The sequence below is a fragment of the Aythya marila genome, assembly GCF_965140915.1.
Source record: "Aythya marila genome assembly, chromosome: 1".
NCBI lineage: Eukaryota > Metazoa > Chordata > Aves > Anseriformes > Anatidae > Aythya > Aythya marila.
In genome coordinates, this window is record NC_139042.1 from 180926563 (window position 1) to 180944655 (window position 18093).

General features: G+C 41.8%; 1 protein-coding gene across 3 annotated transcripts in view; it reads left to right on the forward strand.

Moving 5' to 3' along the window:
- Positions 1-18093, forward strand: part of MET (MET proto-oncogene, receptor tyrosine kinase) — a 139837-nt gene that overhangs the window by 26263 nt on the left and 95481 nt on the right. For 2 of the 3 annotated variants that reach the window (XM_082775819.1, XM_082775818.1), the window contains exons 1-2: positions 3952-4137; positions 9613-9746. In XM_082775819.1, the coding sequence (XP_082631945.1) occupies positions 3957-4137; positions 9613-9746 (315 nt within the window). In that variant the 5' untranslated portion in view covers positions 3952-3956. Of the gene's footprint in view, positions 1-3951; positions 4138-9612; positions 9747-13852; positions 13944-18093 lie in introns of those variants that run through there. The other variant, XM_082775820.1, reaches the window with a different exon arrangement.

An 18093-nucleotide genomic window follows, 5' to 3' on the forward strand; every position in this document is an offset into this window, starting at 1 on the left:
GCCCTGTATTTCTGCACTAGGCTGCTGCTTATGAGTCCTGTGCTCTCCAAACTGGGGGTTGTTGACTCTCTCCTGTGCACATTTCGTTTAGCCAAGGGAAAGAAACTCTGAATCAGACTGTTTACTTGGGTGTAGCTGCTCTTCCACTGTGCTGGCCAAATTTGCCTTGTAGGCTTAGAAAAATAGCTAAAGGCCAACCAGGCTGCCAGACAGCTATTCCTCATCATTTGGTGGCCACAACTGAATGGGTACAATTGCAAGGACATTTTGCACCGTGTGAAATAGGCGTGCATGCAGACCAAGCAACTGGACGCTTAATCTCATTTCTGCTGTGTGGGAAAGCTTTTTGCCTACAATTACTGTCTTCACGATAGGATCTGAGTTTTCTGACTCCTAAATTAATGTCCTTAAAAGCATTTAATGATGGAGATGCAGCTAAAAAAACTCGTGCCTTTCCACATCTCTGCAGATGAGTATACCAGAACACCTACATTTTGACAGCACTGGACTCAAAGAGCACGCATCTCTCATTTAAATCTAGTAGCATTACTCCATACCTAGCACCAGAATATAATGATCCTTGCCCATCGAGAGCTGACTTGACAACTGAAAATACCACTGAAACCATGCTGTGATAAAGACATTGGGATGCCCCATTAGTTGATGGAGATACCCTATTAATTTTCTGATTTAAAAAGCATCTGCCACTATTTGGGATGGCAACAGTCCTTTTCTGTTAAGTGAAGTAAATCTGCGAGCCATATGGAGCCAGATCCCAACTTCACAAGGTTTCCAGGCTCCCAGGCCACCAGGCAGTACCCTGAAGTGGTGCCTTCCTATTTTTTAGCATCCTAGGCTGCCAGGTTTATCTCACTTCTGATTCCATATTTAAAAGTGTACAAGCTCTGGTAAAAGAATAAAGGCATTAATTCTAAGTACAAATATTTGTACTTCTGCTTCTAAGCACTGTGGTATTTGACACTGCTCAAATTAAAGCCCCGAGTGTTAATCCGAGACTCTCGTAGCAGCAATATGAATACAGGTTTTCTTCTTTGTTTTCACAGTAACCTTAACCATTCTCTATCTGGAAACAAAAATTCTTCCTTAGGATGCCTCCATGATTTCTGGTTCTTCAAAGGAGTATTGCTCTGGTAAATCCAGCAAGAATTCTCTTGTCACCTGTCTACGACTGACCATTTCTCTTTTTTGTGTTTAGCAATATATCATTGCAGAATGAGCAAGAAGGGGGTTGGTTCGAAGGTGTATTTTTCTATTTGGTCATTGATCTTAAAAAATATATATATTAATTACTATTTTTTTTAAGTAATGTTATTATTTGTAAGCTCTAAAATTAGTTCAGTAGATTTGTACCCCTAAAAATTTGACTGTAGAGCAGCAACCAGAAGAATATAATGAATACTGTGTTGTGTAGACTGTTGGGTCCACCCAGCCCAATACTTCGTCTGATAACAGGCTACAGCAGAGGCCTAGGAAAGGGCATAAAACAAGGTTGGCACGTAGTAATGCATCCTCAGCCCCAGCAATTTGAAGGTGCTGAGCTTCAGTTTGCATATCACAGACCTTGGTGGGTTTTTCTTGCTTGTTATTTTTTTTTTTCAGGAGGGAAAAGTCATGCATAAGACTAGAAAATACACTGAGGAAATGAGATAAATATCAGAACTCTGCTAAAGTCAATAGATTTACATTTGAATAAAACCGGTAGAAGGAGAAAAATAAAGGTACATTTTCAAACGGACTGTGGGTAGGCAGAAAAAAATTGTCTTGACTGAAATCAACAGGAATACGTCATGGTAATGTTTTATCCATCTCTGAGCCAATTCCCAACTTCAGAATGTAAACTCTAATTATACTTTTCCTACACACCACTGAACTGCACTCTTCCATTTCATGTCATTTCAGCACTTTAGGGGTGTTTTATCACACAAACAGTAAGACTTTAGCAGTGCAGTTTATGTTTTCATTTCTGTTTGAAAGCAAGCTAATATATCTTGGATATAAGGCACATTCTATGAGAAATAAATAGTATTTCTATTCATGTGCTTTGTGGGTAGGGGCTATGGTAGGGAAGTCAAACCATCTCAGAGAAGTTAGTCAGCCTACTCCATCCTTCCCCAGCCATGGAGATGCCCTGGTGATGTGTAACACCGCTTACCAGGCAAGCTGGCCAGTTCTGAAGAGTGGGTGCAATGGCCCCAACACTTCCACCCAGCGTGTTCTGGATGCTCATGAGAAGTCAGGGAAGTAGTGAGTGCACGTAGCTTATAACTCAGTCTTGGGTCCTTTGAAAAGGTTCAGAGGGGATGGCAAGAAGCCTGGGAGCTTCTTGCTGGGAGATGGGACAGTCTGGAAGGTGGTCATGCAGATGGGACCTGATTGAGAGACCTCTACCATCTCCTGCACCAGGAGACTCTGGACTACCTGCAATCCACTTCTCACAAATGGATATTTTTACTGTCACAGTACAAAATCAAATTGTACTGACCTCCTAAAACTCCATGTATATCGTGTGATTAGATTAAAAAAAAAATCCTGAAGAAGGAGAATACATGATTTCTGAATGTCTTGGGGATGCTGTAAGCACAGGGTACATCCCCACTGTCTTCATTGAGAATGTTTAATTTAATTATGTTGAATACTGACAACAGAGCTAAGTGAAAAGGGCTAAAACAGGTCAAAATCCCTAAGGTTCTTGCCCATTCATGATGAGGCTCATCACAAGGGCAGTCCCCTGTTGCTGAGGACACTGATCATTAATCTGTGTTTTGTAAAGCATGAAGAGGTTTAGTCCTGAGTACAACCAACCACCAGCTGCTGCCTCCTGAAATTATTTCAAGAGCCTTAGCTCAGTTTTTAGTGGATGTGTTCAGACCAGAGAAACAGTCACACCTTGTACCTTCTCGTATCTACTTTGAGCACTTCCAGGTGGGACAGCTCTTTGCACTGAGGTGTGGTTCCTCTGCCTGAGCACCGCAGGTCAGTGGTGCAAATTAGGGAGAGTGTAATTACGTTCTTCAGAAAGAAAAATTCATACTTACAGTGACATTGCTTCAGGGAGTACAATCTTCAACAGCCCCTCCCTGTTTCAAGGCTATAAATAACTCAAATCTCAAAACTTTTTATGCTATCACTGCCTAAAACTGCATTTCTCAGAGTAACAAGAACATTTTTTCTGTGAAAAGCAAGACGGGATAACCAGTAGCGGACAAAATCTTATCCATGAACTTAATTGCATCCTAACAGCTGAAATGTAATCAGAACTTCAGCGATACAAAAAGCCATTAAATAATAACTGCAGGATTAGATTATGTGCCTACATAACAGCTTCTCTGGTCTTCACATTCAAACAACACCAGAGTGCATAAGGAACCATGCAGTGAGATCCATTCCTTCCATCAGAATAACAAACATATATAAGTATTTGGAGAACTAAACATAAAGATAATTTCAAGTAAAGAAACGCTGGCATGTAAACAGGCTGATGACACTCCGTCTAGTCCCAGGCTATGTCTTATGACATCCTCTGTGAGCCTTGTTATGGAATATATATGTGGAGGTTTCTTGGTGCTGTTTCAAAGAAACTCAGAAAAATAAGAGCTTCTCCTTAAACTGAGATGTCTTGCTTGTGATAAACAAGCAAGATGCTGAAATCTTTTTTCTAATTTACTTCCAAAATGATTTCCAAGTCTCAGATTTCTCCAAAATATTGTTTAAAGCCCAGTTCTCCAACATTAATAAATAAATAAATAAATAAATAAATAAATAAATAAATAATTGAACTCTGGGAAAAAAAAAAAAAAAAAAAGCTTTTTTTAGTTCTAACAGTTATTTCAGTTTGTTTTGGCTTTCATTTTTATCTGCAGTCTTGCATTTATTTTGTTAGGGTTTTTGTTTGTTTGTTTTTGTATTTTTGCCCCATAAGGTTCTTTCTGGAATTTATGGTGTCATCCTGCCTCCAAACAGACTTTTATATAGTCCATGGTAGTTCCTTCAGCTCATGTGAAGCGTTGCACACACCGGCTTGTTTCTGTCTTGCAGTGCTGGCAGTCTGCCTTGAGCTGAGAGCTGATGTCCCACGACAAAGTCATCAAGGAGCCCCTGAACCCTGCTGGGGGACAGGTGAGGTGTGACCCAGGGGCAGGTAATGAAGGCAAAGAGATAGAGCTTTTGGGGGATGCTGCTTGCAGCACCTCACTTCATCCTGCCTCTGAACTAGCCATGCCAATGCACATGTACAGACATCCATGCACTGAGTCTCAGGGAAATATATCCTGGTTTTGCAAAATGCCAAAGGAAAAGTGAAGCTGCAGGACTGTAGAGCCATGTACTGTGTTTGGTGTCTGCTCTCTGAGAATCATGGCTGATTTATCTTTTTAATTTTCATCTTTCTGGCTTGGACCTTTTTTTAAGCCTGAGTTATGACCATCCTTCCCCTCCTCGATTGTGCACTTCGACTGAAGAGTGCACTTAAGAGCTGACTCCAGTTGCCTCAAGGAGAATAATGTGACTGGCAAGGTTGACTCAGGTTTCCCCTTAGGCTTCTCATTTGTTGAAGTAGCCTTTATAAGTGAGTTTGTTTTCCATCTGAATATTATTCCACAATGGCATTCAGGATGGGATTCAACTGGCATCAATTCTAACTTTCTAAAAAGTCAACTCTACAGCTGCTGTCCAGGCTGCTGAGAGCATAAGGAAAGACTAAATTAGGCAGAGGTTGCTCTCAAGATGCATACACCTTCCTTCATTGACTACAGATAGGATGTCACTAGTTTACATTACATACCAGGCTTTTGCACTCTTTAAGATTAGGTGAAGAGAATCTCATTTTCAGCAATTACAGAAGCTTGAGCTTTATGTTTTGCATTCTGAGGTGATGAGCTCTATGAAAAACAGCTCATCAACTGAATGGGGGGCCTCTGGCAGCTTAACAGCTCTGGTGGGTGTCAACAGAAGGTGGACCCAAGCACTTGGTTTCTTCTGAGCCCCCTGCTTCATACAGAGATGTTGACCAGCACATTCTGTCTTTACTCCACGCTCTAATCCAAGTGTTCTCTGGGCAGTCTTCCTGCTGTTACTATTTTGACAAATACCAAGCACAGCAAGGGTAATAATAGCAACATTTTCCAAAAGTTAGTAAAAATCTTCACCAAAATGCCCTCTAAAGACACAGAAGAATAAAGCAAAGCTCTCATTCAGATTTTAGCCCTACCTTCCACCTACACACACAAACAAACAAAAATAGTTTACCTTACTTTAGTCTTACCTTGAGAGCAAATAAATTATTCCACTGCAGACTACAGTTAGACCCATATTTTCCTTTAACTAGTACTTAGCAGCAAGGATGCTGACTAACTCAGGAGAAAGCTGATAGTCTGCCAGTACTTTCCCATAATTTCCCTTGAGGGATAAACAGATTCTCCCCAAATTGACTGAGAAAGCACAGGGCTTGGAATTATGCAGCCAGATCCATGCACAAGTTGTAAAAACAATGAAGAAACAGTTATGCACATGTGAGTGTGCAGTTCACACCCAGCTTGCATTAATTTGCGCTCTGAGACCTGAGTGACAAACTCTGGAGCTAATGTTGAAATGAAAATAACCTGTAAAAGAAGCATACATATCCTCAATATCTGAAACACTATTATTAAGGAAAACTTATTGGTTCTCAATATGTTTCCTTTCAGAGACTTCTGGGACTCTCATTAAAACAGAGCAGCACTAGAGAAGGTTTTGAATACAGTGACAAAGATGATGCTCAAAAAAAGAGACTAAATTGACTAGGATTTGCCAGACTAGAAAAAGGACAATGAGGGCAAAATACAAGAGGTACAAACAAGTGTAAGCATCACAGAGGAAAAAAAAAAAAAAAAGAAAGAAAAAAAAAAGAGAGAGAGAGAGAAAAATGTTCATTATTTTTCAAAATGCAGGAATCAGAAAAAAAAAAATGAAATCAAGAGGCAGAGGGAATAAAACAGGAGTACATGGGCTTTTTTTTTTTTTTTTTTTTTTTTTCCACACAGATTCTAGTTAAACAGTGGAATTCATTGGCAGTGGACACTGTGAAAAATACAGAAAGTGATAAGAAAGGTTCATGGAAGGAATGTCCATCAAGAATGAAAGCCTGAGGAATCAACAGCTGGCTCAGGAAGTTTGGGCAGGAAAAGTAGGGAAAACATCCCTGCTTGTTTGCCTTGTCTTTCTTCTTCTTCCCCAAACGTGCACTCTGGGTGACTTAGAAGTTTGATAAGTTTTGAGAGGTTTTGTCCTGATCCAGTATGGAGCTTTTTATATATTTAGGCAGTTGGTATCTCACCTTGGATCTCTCTTTCATTGCTCTGTTCATAAATACTTTCTGAAATTTTCCAGTGTAACCTTACTTGGAAGTGCATTTTCATCAAAGCTAGTGATTTTTCTAATATTTCACAGGTCCATTTTTTCTTGAGTTATCTGTTGGGCCTTTGTCTCTACAAATTCACTAACTTTGTCACATTGAGGACTCTGATCTATATTTCTTGATACAAACGTTCGGATACAATGAGACTTCCTCTTCATCTGTGTTTTTTCTTAAACCTAATCAAAACAAAATGAATATTTTTTTTGTGAGAGAAATAGGAAAAAATATATTTAGTGATATTCTTGCCAATATTAAACAATCAAACTACAGTAATGAGTAAGCACGTTATGAATACCAAGTAAGGCTACAGCAATGATTAAAATAAATAAACAGAAAACTCCTTTCAGCAATTTGAGGACCATATTTGATGCAATGCATTTTTGAAACTAGCCAGCAGAAGTGTGAGTATGAGTAAGATGCAAGAGCTAAAAACAAAACAATAGGCCAGTGTTCAGACTTACAGAAGAAGGAAGTACGAGCAACTTAAAAAGCAACAGAGAACTGGTAAATAGAGAAAATAATAAATGCAAATAAATCACAGCTGCAGAGGGAATTACAGAAAGTTAAATGTTTGATGATGTGAAATCTAAGTAGTTTAATTCTAAGTGTTAATTATTTCAAGTGCCGTTTGCAGCATGCTGAGTCTAGTGAAACAGTATGAATCACTGTCTAGTCTTAAATATGAACCATAATGGAGTTTATGCCAGTGATGGTGTCTGTTTTCCCATTTTAGTACTAAACCAGTCTTCAGGCATTGTTTATTTGAGGGGTTTACAGCCCTTCCCCTTGCTTCTGCTTTGTCTTTGTGCAGCACAACAGTTCTTTTTTTTTTTTTCACAGATGTTTCCATATCTGATTTTCAAACATGCAGAAGGGCTATTTTTTCATTCCCCTAAAGAGACAAGCTGTCTCAATACAAATATTGATATCACTGGCTTGTTACAGCTGCCAATAGTTTGGTCTCAGAATGGGTTTGTGCTGCACATTACTCTGCAGCAATGTTTTGTGAGAAACTCTGCATCATATAATGGCACACACAGGTACAGGATTTTGTCATACTGGTGCAGCTCTCACCAAACTCAAAACCCAAGGACAGCACTGAAGCTCCTATAATATATTTTGAAGGTTTTATTTATTTTTTTCCTTGTGTCATAATTTAGTAGGCAGTCACCTATGATGTGTTGAAAGAACAATTCAGACCCTTCAGAATAAAAGAGATTCTGTTGGTTTTTGCTTTTTTTTCCCCCTTTTTGATGATTCATTTGCTCCAGTATGATCGAGCACTTCTTAGACCATGTTATTTATATACTAATACATCAGAAGTGAAAAGATTCCCCAAGTGTGTATACCCCAGACATTTTTAGGGGTGACCTGTGAAATTCAGTTTAAATTACAATAAGCAATTATACATGGACAACTTCAGAAGAATTTAATCCCAAGCACAACTTGTAGGAGTCACTACATCTCAGTATAGCATTAACTTTCAGTGCTGGTATAGTGGAACTGTGTCAGGCATATTTAGACCCATATTGCTTTTAAAGCACTGCTTATGTGAGAATATGCCTCTTAAACAGAAAGAAAGTATTAGCAACTTAACTTACAAAGGTGCTTACATATATCATAGTAGGATGCCCATCTATATCATTAGGTACCTAAATATTTACAAAAATTTGGATGCTATATTTCAAAATTCTGTGGGAAAGAAAAGAGCTCTTATTTGACCAAGACGTGCCACGCATGTTTATGCCAATACACAAATATGATGTAGATATTATCTCGAAATCCACGAGGTGGCAGTGTCATAGTTTTCTTGGTACTGGGTCCTGAAATGCATTTTCTTTTAAAATATCTAAATGTCATTGGGATATTTATCACCTCAGTTTTGAAAAATCTGGGGAAGTTGTTGAGACATCTGCTTTATTTCCAAAAGCTGACAATGAAAAATTATTTTCCTAAGAAAAGGCAGAAACTGTTGCGTAAAGACGAGAAGCCCATCTTGTTGTGAGGCATCTGTCATGTTCCTGTGTGCACAGTGCTGGGGTGTCTGCACAGGCTTGTGCAGGATGCTGAATTCAGGCATGATCATATCCTGCACAGAAATCAGAACATAATGCCCTGAAAACAGCCAGTCCTCAGAATCCATTTTCATTTTCAGTAATAAAAGAAAAATAAGAAAGGAATGACAATTTATCCCTATTTCACTTTTATTTGGAAAACCTTATCACTCCCCAGCTTTGTTATTTAGCAAATCTACCCAGTCTATGTTAATTTATATCAGCTCTCTCTAATAAAAAGTATCTTACTGGGAAACCGGAATACAAAATATGACCACAAACATGCTCATGAAAATATATCTACACTCTATTTTTTAAAACGTTAAGACTGCAGAACTACTAAGAATATCTGAGGAAAGACACATTATTGTCCTACTCTTGCCTTCCCAGGGAAACACAACATCCCTATTGCAAATTAAGGAAGAGGTCATGCAGAATTTATCAAGTGGTTTCACTTGGATTCCCTGGCTCCCGTCGCCTTCGCAAATGCCATGAGGCTGCTGTATTGAGACGTGAGCTCTGTCGTGAGGGCTGTGCTCTCTCATGAGGGCTGTACTCCGTCGTGAGGGCTGTGCTCTGTCGTGAGGGCCATGCTCTGTCATGAGGGCTGGAGCTGCTGGCCATGTGCCAAGGTGGAGCCGTGCGGCCCACGCAGGGCTACCGTCACAGGGGGAAGATTGATGCCCTTGGGTAGATCCCATCTGTCAGGACCTGTCAGTTTTCCTAAGAGGACGATTAATTAATGTAATCTTATTCAAACACAATATATCAGTTCCAGATTTTTGTATGCCCAGTGTGAGCTTTCCTCCCTTATTCCAGCAAGCCCTGCAGTGTACGCCAGGGATTCACAAATGGAGTTGTTCTCAGCAAAGCCTGTGCTGCACTGTCAGCTGGCTCAACCCATCAGCTCCCTTCCAAGTGACCAGTTAGGCTCCGTGGCAGCTACAGCCCTCTTCTTGCAAACTTACTTTAGTTTCATGTCTGGGGTTGCAGCTTTTCCTTCTCCTCTGATTCCTGCTCTGTGCAATCTGCCCCTCTTCCCTTTTTCAGCTCTCCATGTGGCTCTGCCTCTGAATCTCCTGCTCTTTTCTCTCTCCCATAGCAATCTCACCCACATATGACATCTCTGCTCTTTTTCTGCTCCAGACCCCGTGGGCAGAGCTCAGCTGGGTGATGAGGACACCCTCACAGTGGTGCCTACTTGCGGGTGTCTCAGGCCACATGGTGTGGAGGTCCACTTGATACTGTCACCCTGCTCAGGAAATCTGCAGACATCCAAGGTGAGTCTCATTGTCCACAAGACACACTCCACCCCCTCTGTTCAAACTGGCATTTCTGTTTCCCTGCAGACATCTCCCATCTCCAGCAGCTCATGCTACACCTGACGCACCTCTAAGCCTCCCTCAGAGCTTCGCCACCTGTGTCCTGCAGCAGGCCCCATGTACGCCACCACCACATGCAGGTCCCTTGTGTGCCCTGCCAGGGGTCCAGTCTCACCTCAGCCCTGCCTCCAGATGCCCGTGCTTGGCCTGGCTCTGAATTGCAGATTCAGCCTCTGCAGCCTTTATAATTCATCTGCACATATTCAAAGTAGTGGGTCTGCTCTGAGACCGGGCAGCAGTGGCAGGGCAAGTAGAACCAGCTCTGAATCCCTCTAAAAGGCCACTTGCCTGGACTTCCTACCCAGGAAAGACTTATGTGCAGTTTACACTCAAGACAGAAGAAAGATAAAAAGTTTCAATTTCAAAAATGGTAATTTTCAATGCTCCATGTAGGTTTTAAATGCTCTACATAGATAAATGTTTATCAGACTGTTGGAACTACCAAGATAGTCACAGCAAATAGAAACAAGATAGTCCTTGAGCCAGGTGTCCATTTAACAAGTATCTCCTACAATGCCATCTCAGATATAGATCAGTAGTCCAAATGTTTCTCATTAGCCCTGCCTTTAATGACACTTTAATGAAGCTGATAACTATCACAGCTAGTGAAATTATCCATATAAACTTTGCAGCACCTTTATTCTGAAGAAAGAGAGAGAACTACACAGTGATGGCTTTAATGTTACCTTTAATAATGGGGAAAAGGATCGGCAGTCTTGAGCCAAGAAATTTAGGAGAAAATGAGGAGCTGCATAAGGGTTGGGCTTTTATATTTTTATCTGTGTATTTTGTCTGCATTCTCTCTTGAAATAAAAATGAACTACTTCAAAGTCTCTCAGACAAAGCTGCAGGTACCAACATTTAGCAGAAATATTTCCATTGAGATTTAATCCAAATTAATTGGTTTGAAGCCTCTCTCTTGCACTTGCCTTGGTGTTTCCCTCACAAGACTCAGGCAAAAAGGTGGGTTCTTCTTGTTCTTCTTGTCAAACTACCAGTATTCAGCTGACAGACCCAGGGAAGAAGCATTTATGCCATGCATCTCATATGCAATATATGAAGGAAAAGGAAATGTTTCATGTCTTAGATGAGCTGGATTACATTTTCAGATGTTTTCCTCTGTACTGCCATTAACTATAAGAGGAGGCCAGGCTGAGGATTCCTGGATCGGGCATCTCCAAGTGCACATGAAGTGAAGTGAGCTGGGTCTTGCCCAGGTGCGGGGGGAGGCTGGGAGCAGAGGTGAGCCCACGCCTAGCAAGAGGCCAGCCCGGCTGGGGTGAGGGGCTGGAGACCTTCCTTTCCTTCCTAAAAAGGAGCAGCCTTTCCTTTTCATCTCCAGCCACACCTCCATCCCTGACATGTTTGTGTTGGGATAGGCCTCTTCCCTGATTAATGCCAATAGGATGTGTGCAGTGAGACACATTGCAGTCTTCTAAGATAAATAATGTTAACGGTTATTACATCATTACTGTCATTAAAGCGTATACCAGCAAAACATTTGCAATACATTTTAGCTCTGAGAAAAGCAGTAAAAACTAATTTGAGATTTAAAAGGCCTGCCTAAGCTTGCACATTCAGAGGAAACTGCAAGCACCCAACCTATGGAGAACCTTTCTGCACCACTTCCAGTGTCCCTTCTAGGAGCCTCATGGCACTGGTCCTTTATGTCTCAGGGCTCTGAGGTGCCAGACTTGGTGACCTGGGTGCCTCCAAGTGTCTGATTAAGTTCACAGCCAAACTTGTCTGAGGTGACCGAGCTGACCTGCTGCATTTGGTGACCAGGATGGCCAAGATGTGATGGCCAAATAACTCCAATTTCTTCCCTGAATTGCAAGTAACCTTTACAAGCAGGTTATGTGAGCAGCTAGCAATGCAAACAAGCTACTGATGTACCACTTAGCATGAAAACGTAGGCAAAAGTATTTTCAGAATCAGTTTCATAACTCAATGTCCCAATTTAAAACCTGTGGATTTAATTTTATTTTCATGTGAGGGTTGCTTCTGTGACCTATTTAGACAAAAAATAAAATAAAATCCTTTAGGATTTTTGGACCTTCAGAAAAAGAATTCCATACTAGACCTACTTTCTTCCCTCTGCTTCTCTAGAGGTTTCCTCCTTGTCTTACCTTAGACAAGGCAGTCGTTTTCTCCGTTCCTTGGTCCCTCGTCAGTAAAGTGAAGATAATAGTGCTTCCTATTTCAACAGTGGCTTTTGGGGCAGATTAAGACAGCTGGAGTTTGAGACATTCTTCAGGGTATTAACATGGGAGGCAGATATCAGAGGAAGAACGTACGTAAGAAAGAAGAAAGAAAGGGTAAAATCTTTCTTGTCTCTTACTTGGGAGTCAAACTTTGGGAGCTAACGTGGGAGTCAATCAAGCTGGATTTGTCCTGATGGTAATTGCAGCTTTTATAGGATCATTTAAATTGTCTGTCAAATGAAAATATTTCTGTATAATGAGTATGCTATTAAAAACACCCCTGCCAGACCGAGGGCAGACACAGTCACCATATCTATGAGGGGCTGGCACAGGCTCATGGCTACGACCAAATTGGAGCCTGGGCCACTGCCACTGGCCTTGCCTGGTCCTCCACAAGTGGGATGGGCATGCAGGCAGGGCAAGTACCACTACTTAACCTGAAACAAAAGCACTGCCTTCCAGTCCCTCTCTTCTGATGTGCTCATCACGGGTCTGACAGGCTCTGTCCCATTGCTCCCCTCTTTCCTGCTGCCCTCTGGGTCCAGTTCTTGATGCAGCATTTCTGGTCCTAATAAGGACCTTAGGGGTTAACTAAATCCAACAGAACTGACCAAAATCAGAAGGCATACTTACAAAAACCACATTTTAACTTTGTATTTTGCCTTGAGACCACATGCTGAAAAGACTCTTAGGCACCAGGTAGAGGAAAGTGAAGCACAAAACTACATCACTGGAGTAATTACTTTTAGTTTGGCTCAGCACCTAGACACTTCTTGTTTGATTTGATTTGAACATGTTCCTAAACTCAGACTTTAAACTCACCTGAGTCCTTGCTGGTATGTTAAAGTTGCCTTCTGTCTGGATGTTACACAGCACTGTTAATAGCTCCCGTTGGAATACAACAGGTAAATTTTAAGTAATAGTACAAGGACACTTTGATTTTGTCTGTGTGTACAAAGAAATATATTTCTGTCAGCACAGACGTATTGTTATGTGTGCAAATATTTCCTGGCTACACAGTATGGGTGTGCTCCTGCCTCATTTAAAATAATAGGATTTTAACGTTGACTTCATTCTCCATAGTATTAAATTCACAATCAGCACATGAGTCTAATTAAATTATGAAAGTTATTGAAAGGAATAATCTCCTATCAAAATTCTTATGAGTTGGGCTGTATCCTAAAGCAGCCTTATGAAATATAGCTTTTGGCAAATATCATATACTTACATCATTACAGAATCAACAATGTTATTCTAAAGTTAACTTAAAAATGCAGATTCTTTAGTGATAATGAGCCAAATCCAGCCCTGATTTACAACTGGCTTTGTCGCAGAATATTTTTCTTTGTCTTTAAAAATGTACTAAAACAAGTATTGTGCATAAAATGCAACACATTCTAAACCACATCTGGGGAATAGCTCATATTTAATGACATTAACTAAAAAGTGTTTTAGAACTGTGCTCTTCTTCTTCATGGCCACGTAGACGTCACTTGATACAATTTGATGCAGTCATATGTGCGTAAAGGACCAGGTTTTGCAAACCAGTAAGTAATTCTGTGTATAAGCCCCTAGAGAGGGTAAAAAGATGCTGGTGGAACCTAAATCCAGCTCCCCAAAACTGAGCATGCCAGGCAAATTCCCACTATAAACCAAATCAGTCGAAGTTTTGCCAAAGACATCCATTTGGGTCATTATCGACAGATAAACTGCAAGCTCCCATGTCTGCAAGTACTTATGTATGCGATTAATTTCACTACTAAATGTTCTGTAATGCTTCTCTTTTCTTTTCACTTGAAGCCTGGTCAACTTGTGGATTGGAGCAAATGGTGGAGCTGTGTGGCGAGCACAGAAACCAGTCTGCAGGTGCCCGTGGCAGCACCAGACCTAGGTATGTGCTTCACTTTAGGCATGTGAGTGTCTCCAGTGAAGCTTACATCCTTCAAAAGTGGGCTGAATTAGGGCGATGTTTGTTCACGCGTGCTCACTCGTGTGTTGGTGCGGGCACTCCCTTCCCCTGATCACCAGGTGTACACATAGCTGGAGGCAGGATCTGTCCCTCTGCTTTTAAATAGGCAGATTTTCTATTTCCAGCCTGGGCAGCGATCTGTCTGCTGTGACCTTTGTAAATACAAACAGCAAACTGAAGGAAAAATAACGCTGTACCTGAGTCACAGCAATCAGGCTGAAAAGAGACATATGGAAACTTTCTAGCAGTTAGTCCAAAGATAATCCTGCAAGACTAGAAATGTCATAGCTAGTAATTTTACTGCAAGAGCAACATGCTTGCAGTCAAAATAAGGAGGGAAATTAAAAATGTACTGAAAAGGATGCTCAGAAACAGTTACAGCTATCAGACCATTTTAAGGCAGCTGAATGAATAACACCACTGAAAATATGAACCTAATATATAGCGAATTCCTCAAGGTGTGAACATCTTTCTTTTTTACTGTCATAGGGTTTGTTTCCAGTTACACAAACAAACAAACTGACCATGTCAGAGTGGCACATATATGATATCGGTTTGGCGTTTTGCTACTGTGCTTTGTCTAAAGCAGTTCATGTGCCAGATTTTTTCCACAGTGTGTGCTTGAAAGCCTTTGCTTCTGCTGTTTGAGCTCACCAAACGCACCAAGGGCTACTGCAGCTGAATCTATTTCAGGGATGTGAGCACAGAATCATAAAGGATATAGTTTTTCATCCATTAAATGATTTCTTGGTTTTGTACACTGAGAGATACTCATTCAGGGATTTAGCTCATTTCAACACAGCTTGGAAAGGAGGCACGGTGGAGGTGGGGAGCAGGGCTGCAATCCACACCATCTCCTCCCAGTTCCCTGCTGCTTTCCAGAGGGTGAGGAGCCTCCACGGTTTAAACTAATATAAATCTCGTTTGCTGCGAGCCCACCCTCCTCCTCGGTCTCTGACCTCGTCCTTCTGCAGGCACTAGCACTCATGTTACTGCATAGCAGATGCATGTAAGGAGCTGATCTGCCTGTAAACTAATCTTTGTTCTTTCAAGTGATTAATTTTTTCCTGGATTCCTGAACTTCATGTGCCAGCTGCCCACGTGGTCATTGAGTCCCTGAGGCTGGCACAGCAGGGGCACAGACCCCTGTCAATCTGGACTTCAGATGCTGAAGCCACGTCCATATTTTCCTCTTTTCTCTAGCAATCCAGTTAACCGATGCCTACACATTAAGATTTCAGATTCACTCCATTGTGGTGTTCAGTAGCGATATTAAAACCAGAAAGACAAACAAGGAGGAAAACGCCGTCAGGTTAAACAAAGGAATTCCCTTTGCGCAGTCAATAAATACAGAAATCACCTGTGATACACAGCGCAATTAACGAAACACGTTCAGCTATGATCTTACAATCAGCCTGGTGTTGCCATATAAATCAGAACTGCCCAGGGCAGCTCAGTGCTCAGAGATTAGGATTTCTACCAGGGGACTTCTATTTCTGGCTTTGCAGGGGACTTTTGCAACCTTCAGCCTCAAGCTGAAATTTTTTCTGGTGCCACTGTTGACCCTCTCACAAACAAACACGAAGTACTTATTAAGCTTTCAGAATTTACAAGCCTAGTTAATAAATGCCTATGTAATTAAGAAATAGCCATAAAGTGCAGTGATGATCAAATCTTAGGAGCCTACATTTCTAAGTATCTACTGTGATGTTTTGTTTGTTCTGCGTCCCTGTCTTGGGCAGGGAGAATAACAGCTGTGGTTGCGCTTCCCCTAGAGCCCAGACCACCAGTCAGAACCGTCCTTGCCCATCATGTGGGTTTTGAGCCCAGGAAGGACAGAAGTGAAAGATGGAATATATCAGAGTGACTTGAAGGGGCAGAGTAATCTGAGGGAAAGGTGCCTCAGGCACAGCCCCTTCCCAGAACTGCCCCTGGCACTCGCAGCCTTCCTGTAAGGAAGGGTCGGAGCAGCTGCAGTTACACATTACCCCAGCAGGATGCTGCACTGATGCTTTCTTACCCTTGGATCACTGGTCTGTAAAGCAGTTGGGTTGGGTGGAGCTACCTAGGGCTCTTTTTTTTGCATATCACCCCCTAGGGAGGCTCAGACCGAGCTACTCACAGGCCACCTGGAAGGGTGCTGCTGCAGAAGGCTTGTCGGATACCCACCAGCACTCAGCTCAGCTCCAGGGATCTTCTTCCCCCGTGTCCTTAAGCTTTAAATTAATTCATTCTCACCGCCTTGCTCCTGGTGAAATCATTTACTCATGAGCAAGCCCCGCTAAGTCAGAAGTCTCTAGAGTCTCACAACGACATTTGCATTTTATATTCACTTCCAGAGGTGTGAATGACGGCAGCAGAGGGCAAAGATCAAAACCACTGATGGTGCTGCGTAGCTATGGTGCCTTACGGTGTGGTCCTCCAGAAATGCATTTCATTTTTGGTACTGCAGGCTTTAAAAAGGCAGTTAGATCCAGATTCACAGAGACAGTAAAATATCTCCTCCCTGTTGATATTGAATAGAAACTGGGTACCAAGGTAAATCTGGTCTTAAGACTCCATTTTTCTACTTGTCCTCACAGTACTTAATATCTTAGGTTCTCAACACAGGTCACAATCAAGCCTGTAGGACTGCGTTGGTCCCCGTAGTAAGTTCTGGGTGCACTACTGCTGATGCATAGAAGAGTAATTTGTGCTGTGTTTTCATTCCTCTTTACATTTGAAAGCTCAACTTAAGCATAGCCCCGCGATTCATTTTTCTAACTGCATGCCCGTATTCTTGGACAAGTGATATGTTTGCTCATCAGCTCCCTATCTCAAAACACGTCAGGGCTGCGTGTGCCAGTGCTCTCCTCTCCCCTGTGCATTCCAGTTCTCTTGCCGAACAGATCACTCCGACAGACTCTCCTCTACACTTCTGATTTTTTTATTTTTTTTTTCCAGTGCCGTCAGCTTTCTAAAATGTGCCACACTGTGCTATTTATGCCAGCCCTCTTAACAAAGTGCAGATGACCAGCGCCTTTTGGACGGGAGGCAGAAGTGAGGGGAAGTTAGTAGAAAAGCAGGATAATAAATAGGTAACAGAGTATTTCACCCAAAACTTAAAGGTGCATCAAGCCCCCGAGAAGCTGCTCACAGAGCACCCGTATCGTGGCACAAACAGTGAGGGGAGGGTTATCAAAGCCCTGCTGCAGTGTAGTTGTCTCATATGGCTAACCTAAAATAACATGGCATCAGCACGGTCAAAATGGAAAGGAAACATCTGTTTCTCCTTTTTATGTTAGTGACAATCCATTTGTTAGCTTTAGAATAGCACAGACTGTCCCACTGATAACAGCTCGGGGGCTGGCTGTGCAGCCCAGGCAGGTGCATCGGGATCTGAAGAGCAGACTGAGACCAGATAATACGTGGGGCTGTCCGTAAGAGGATAAACACCAGGTTGAAAACTATTTCTTTATCGTTTTCTTTCAAAAGCAACAAGGAAGATGCTTCCCAAGCTGGTGGAACTGCGCAGATGCACCCTAATTAACCGACAGGGGATTGAAGCCTGGTGAAGAGCGCAATTTAACTGTGACCATGCCTTTCCCTCTAGGGGCTGGCACTGCATCTCAGTCTCCCTTTTCTAACTACTACTGAGTATTAATGGAGGTAAAGGTCATCGAAGTAAATGGACAGATTCCCAGTGACTTCAAACAAATGCGATCAGATCAGTCAGAACATTTGCATTGCTGGTTCCTTTTTAGCAATTTCAGCTCTCAGGGCACAGGAGAAGGGGCTGGTTTTATTTTCACTTTGTGTAATTTTTAGTGTGTTGCTGACATACACCAAGGGAGGAGGCAGCAAGTAGAACCTCTCCCGTAGCCATTGTGCACTTTTTATTGAAACGGGCTGACTTTTTTTGCTATCTGTTGTCAGTAAAACACCCTGCCGAGCAAGAATTTCACAAGTTAAGCACATAAAAGGTTGCACGCTGTCTCAATTATACATTTGTTTTTTTTGCGGAGAATTAGTTTATAGCTAGGTTAGATGCCTTTATCACCAGTGCCAAGAAGCCCATAGGAAAGAGAGACAG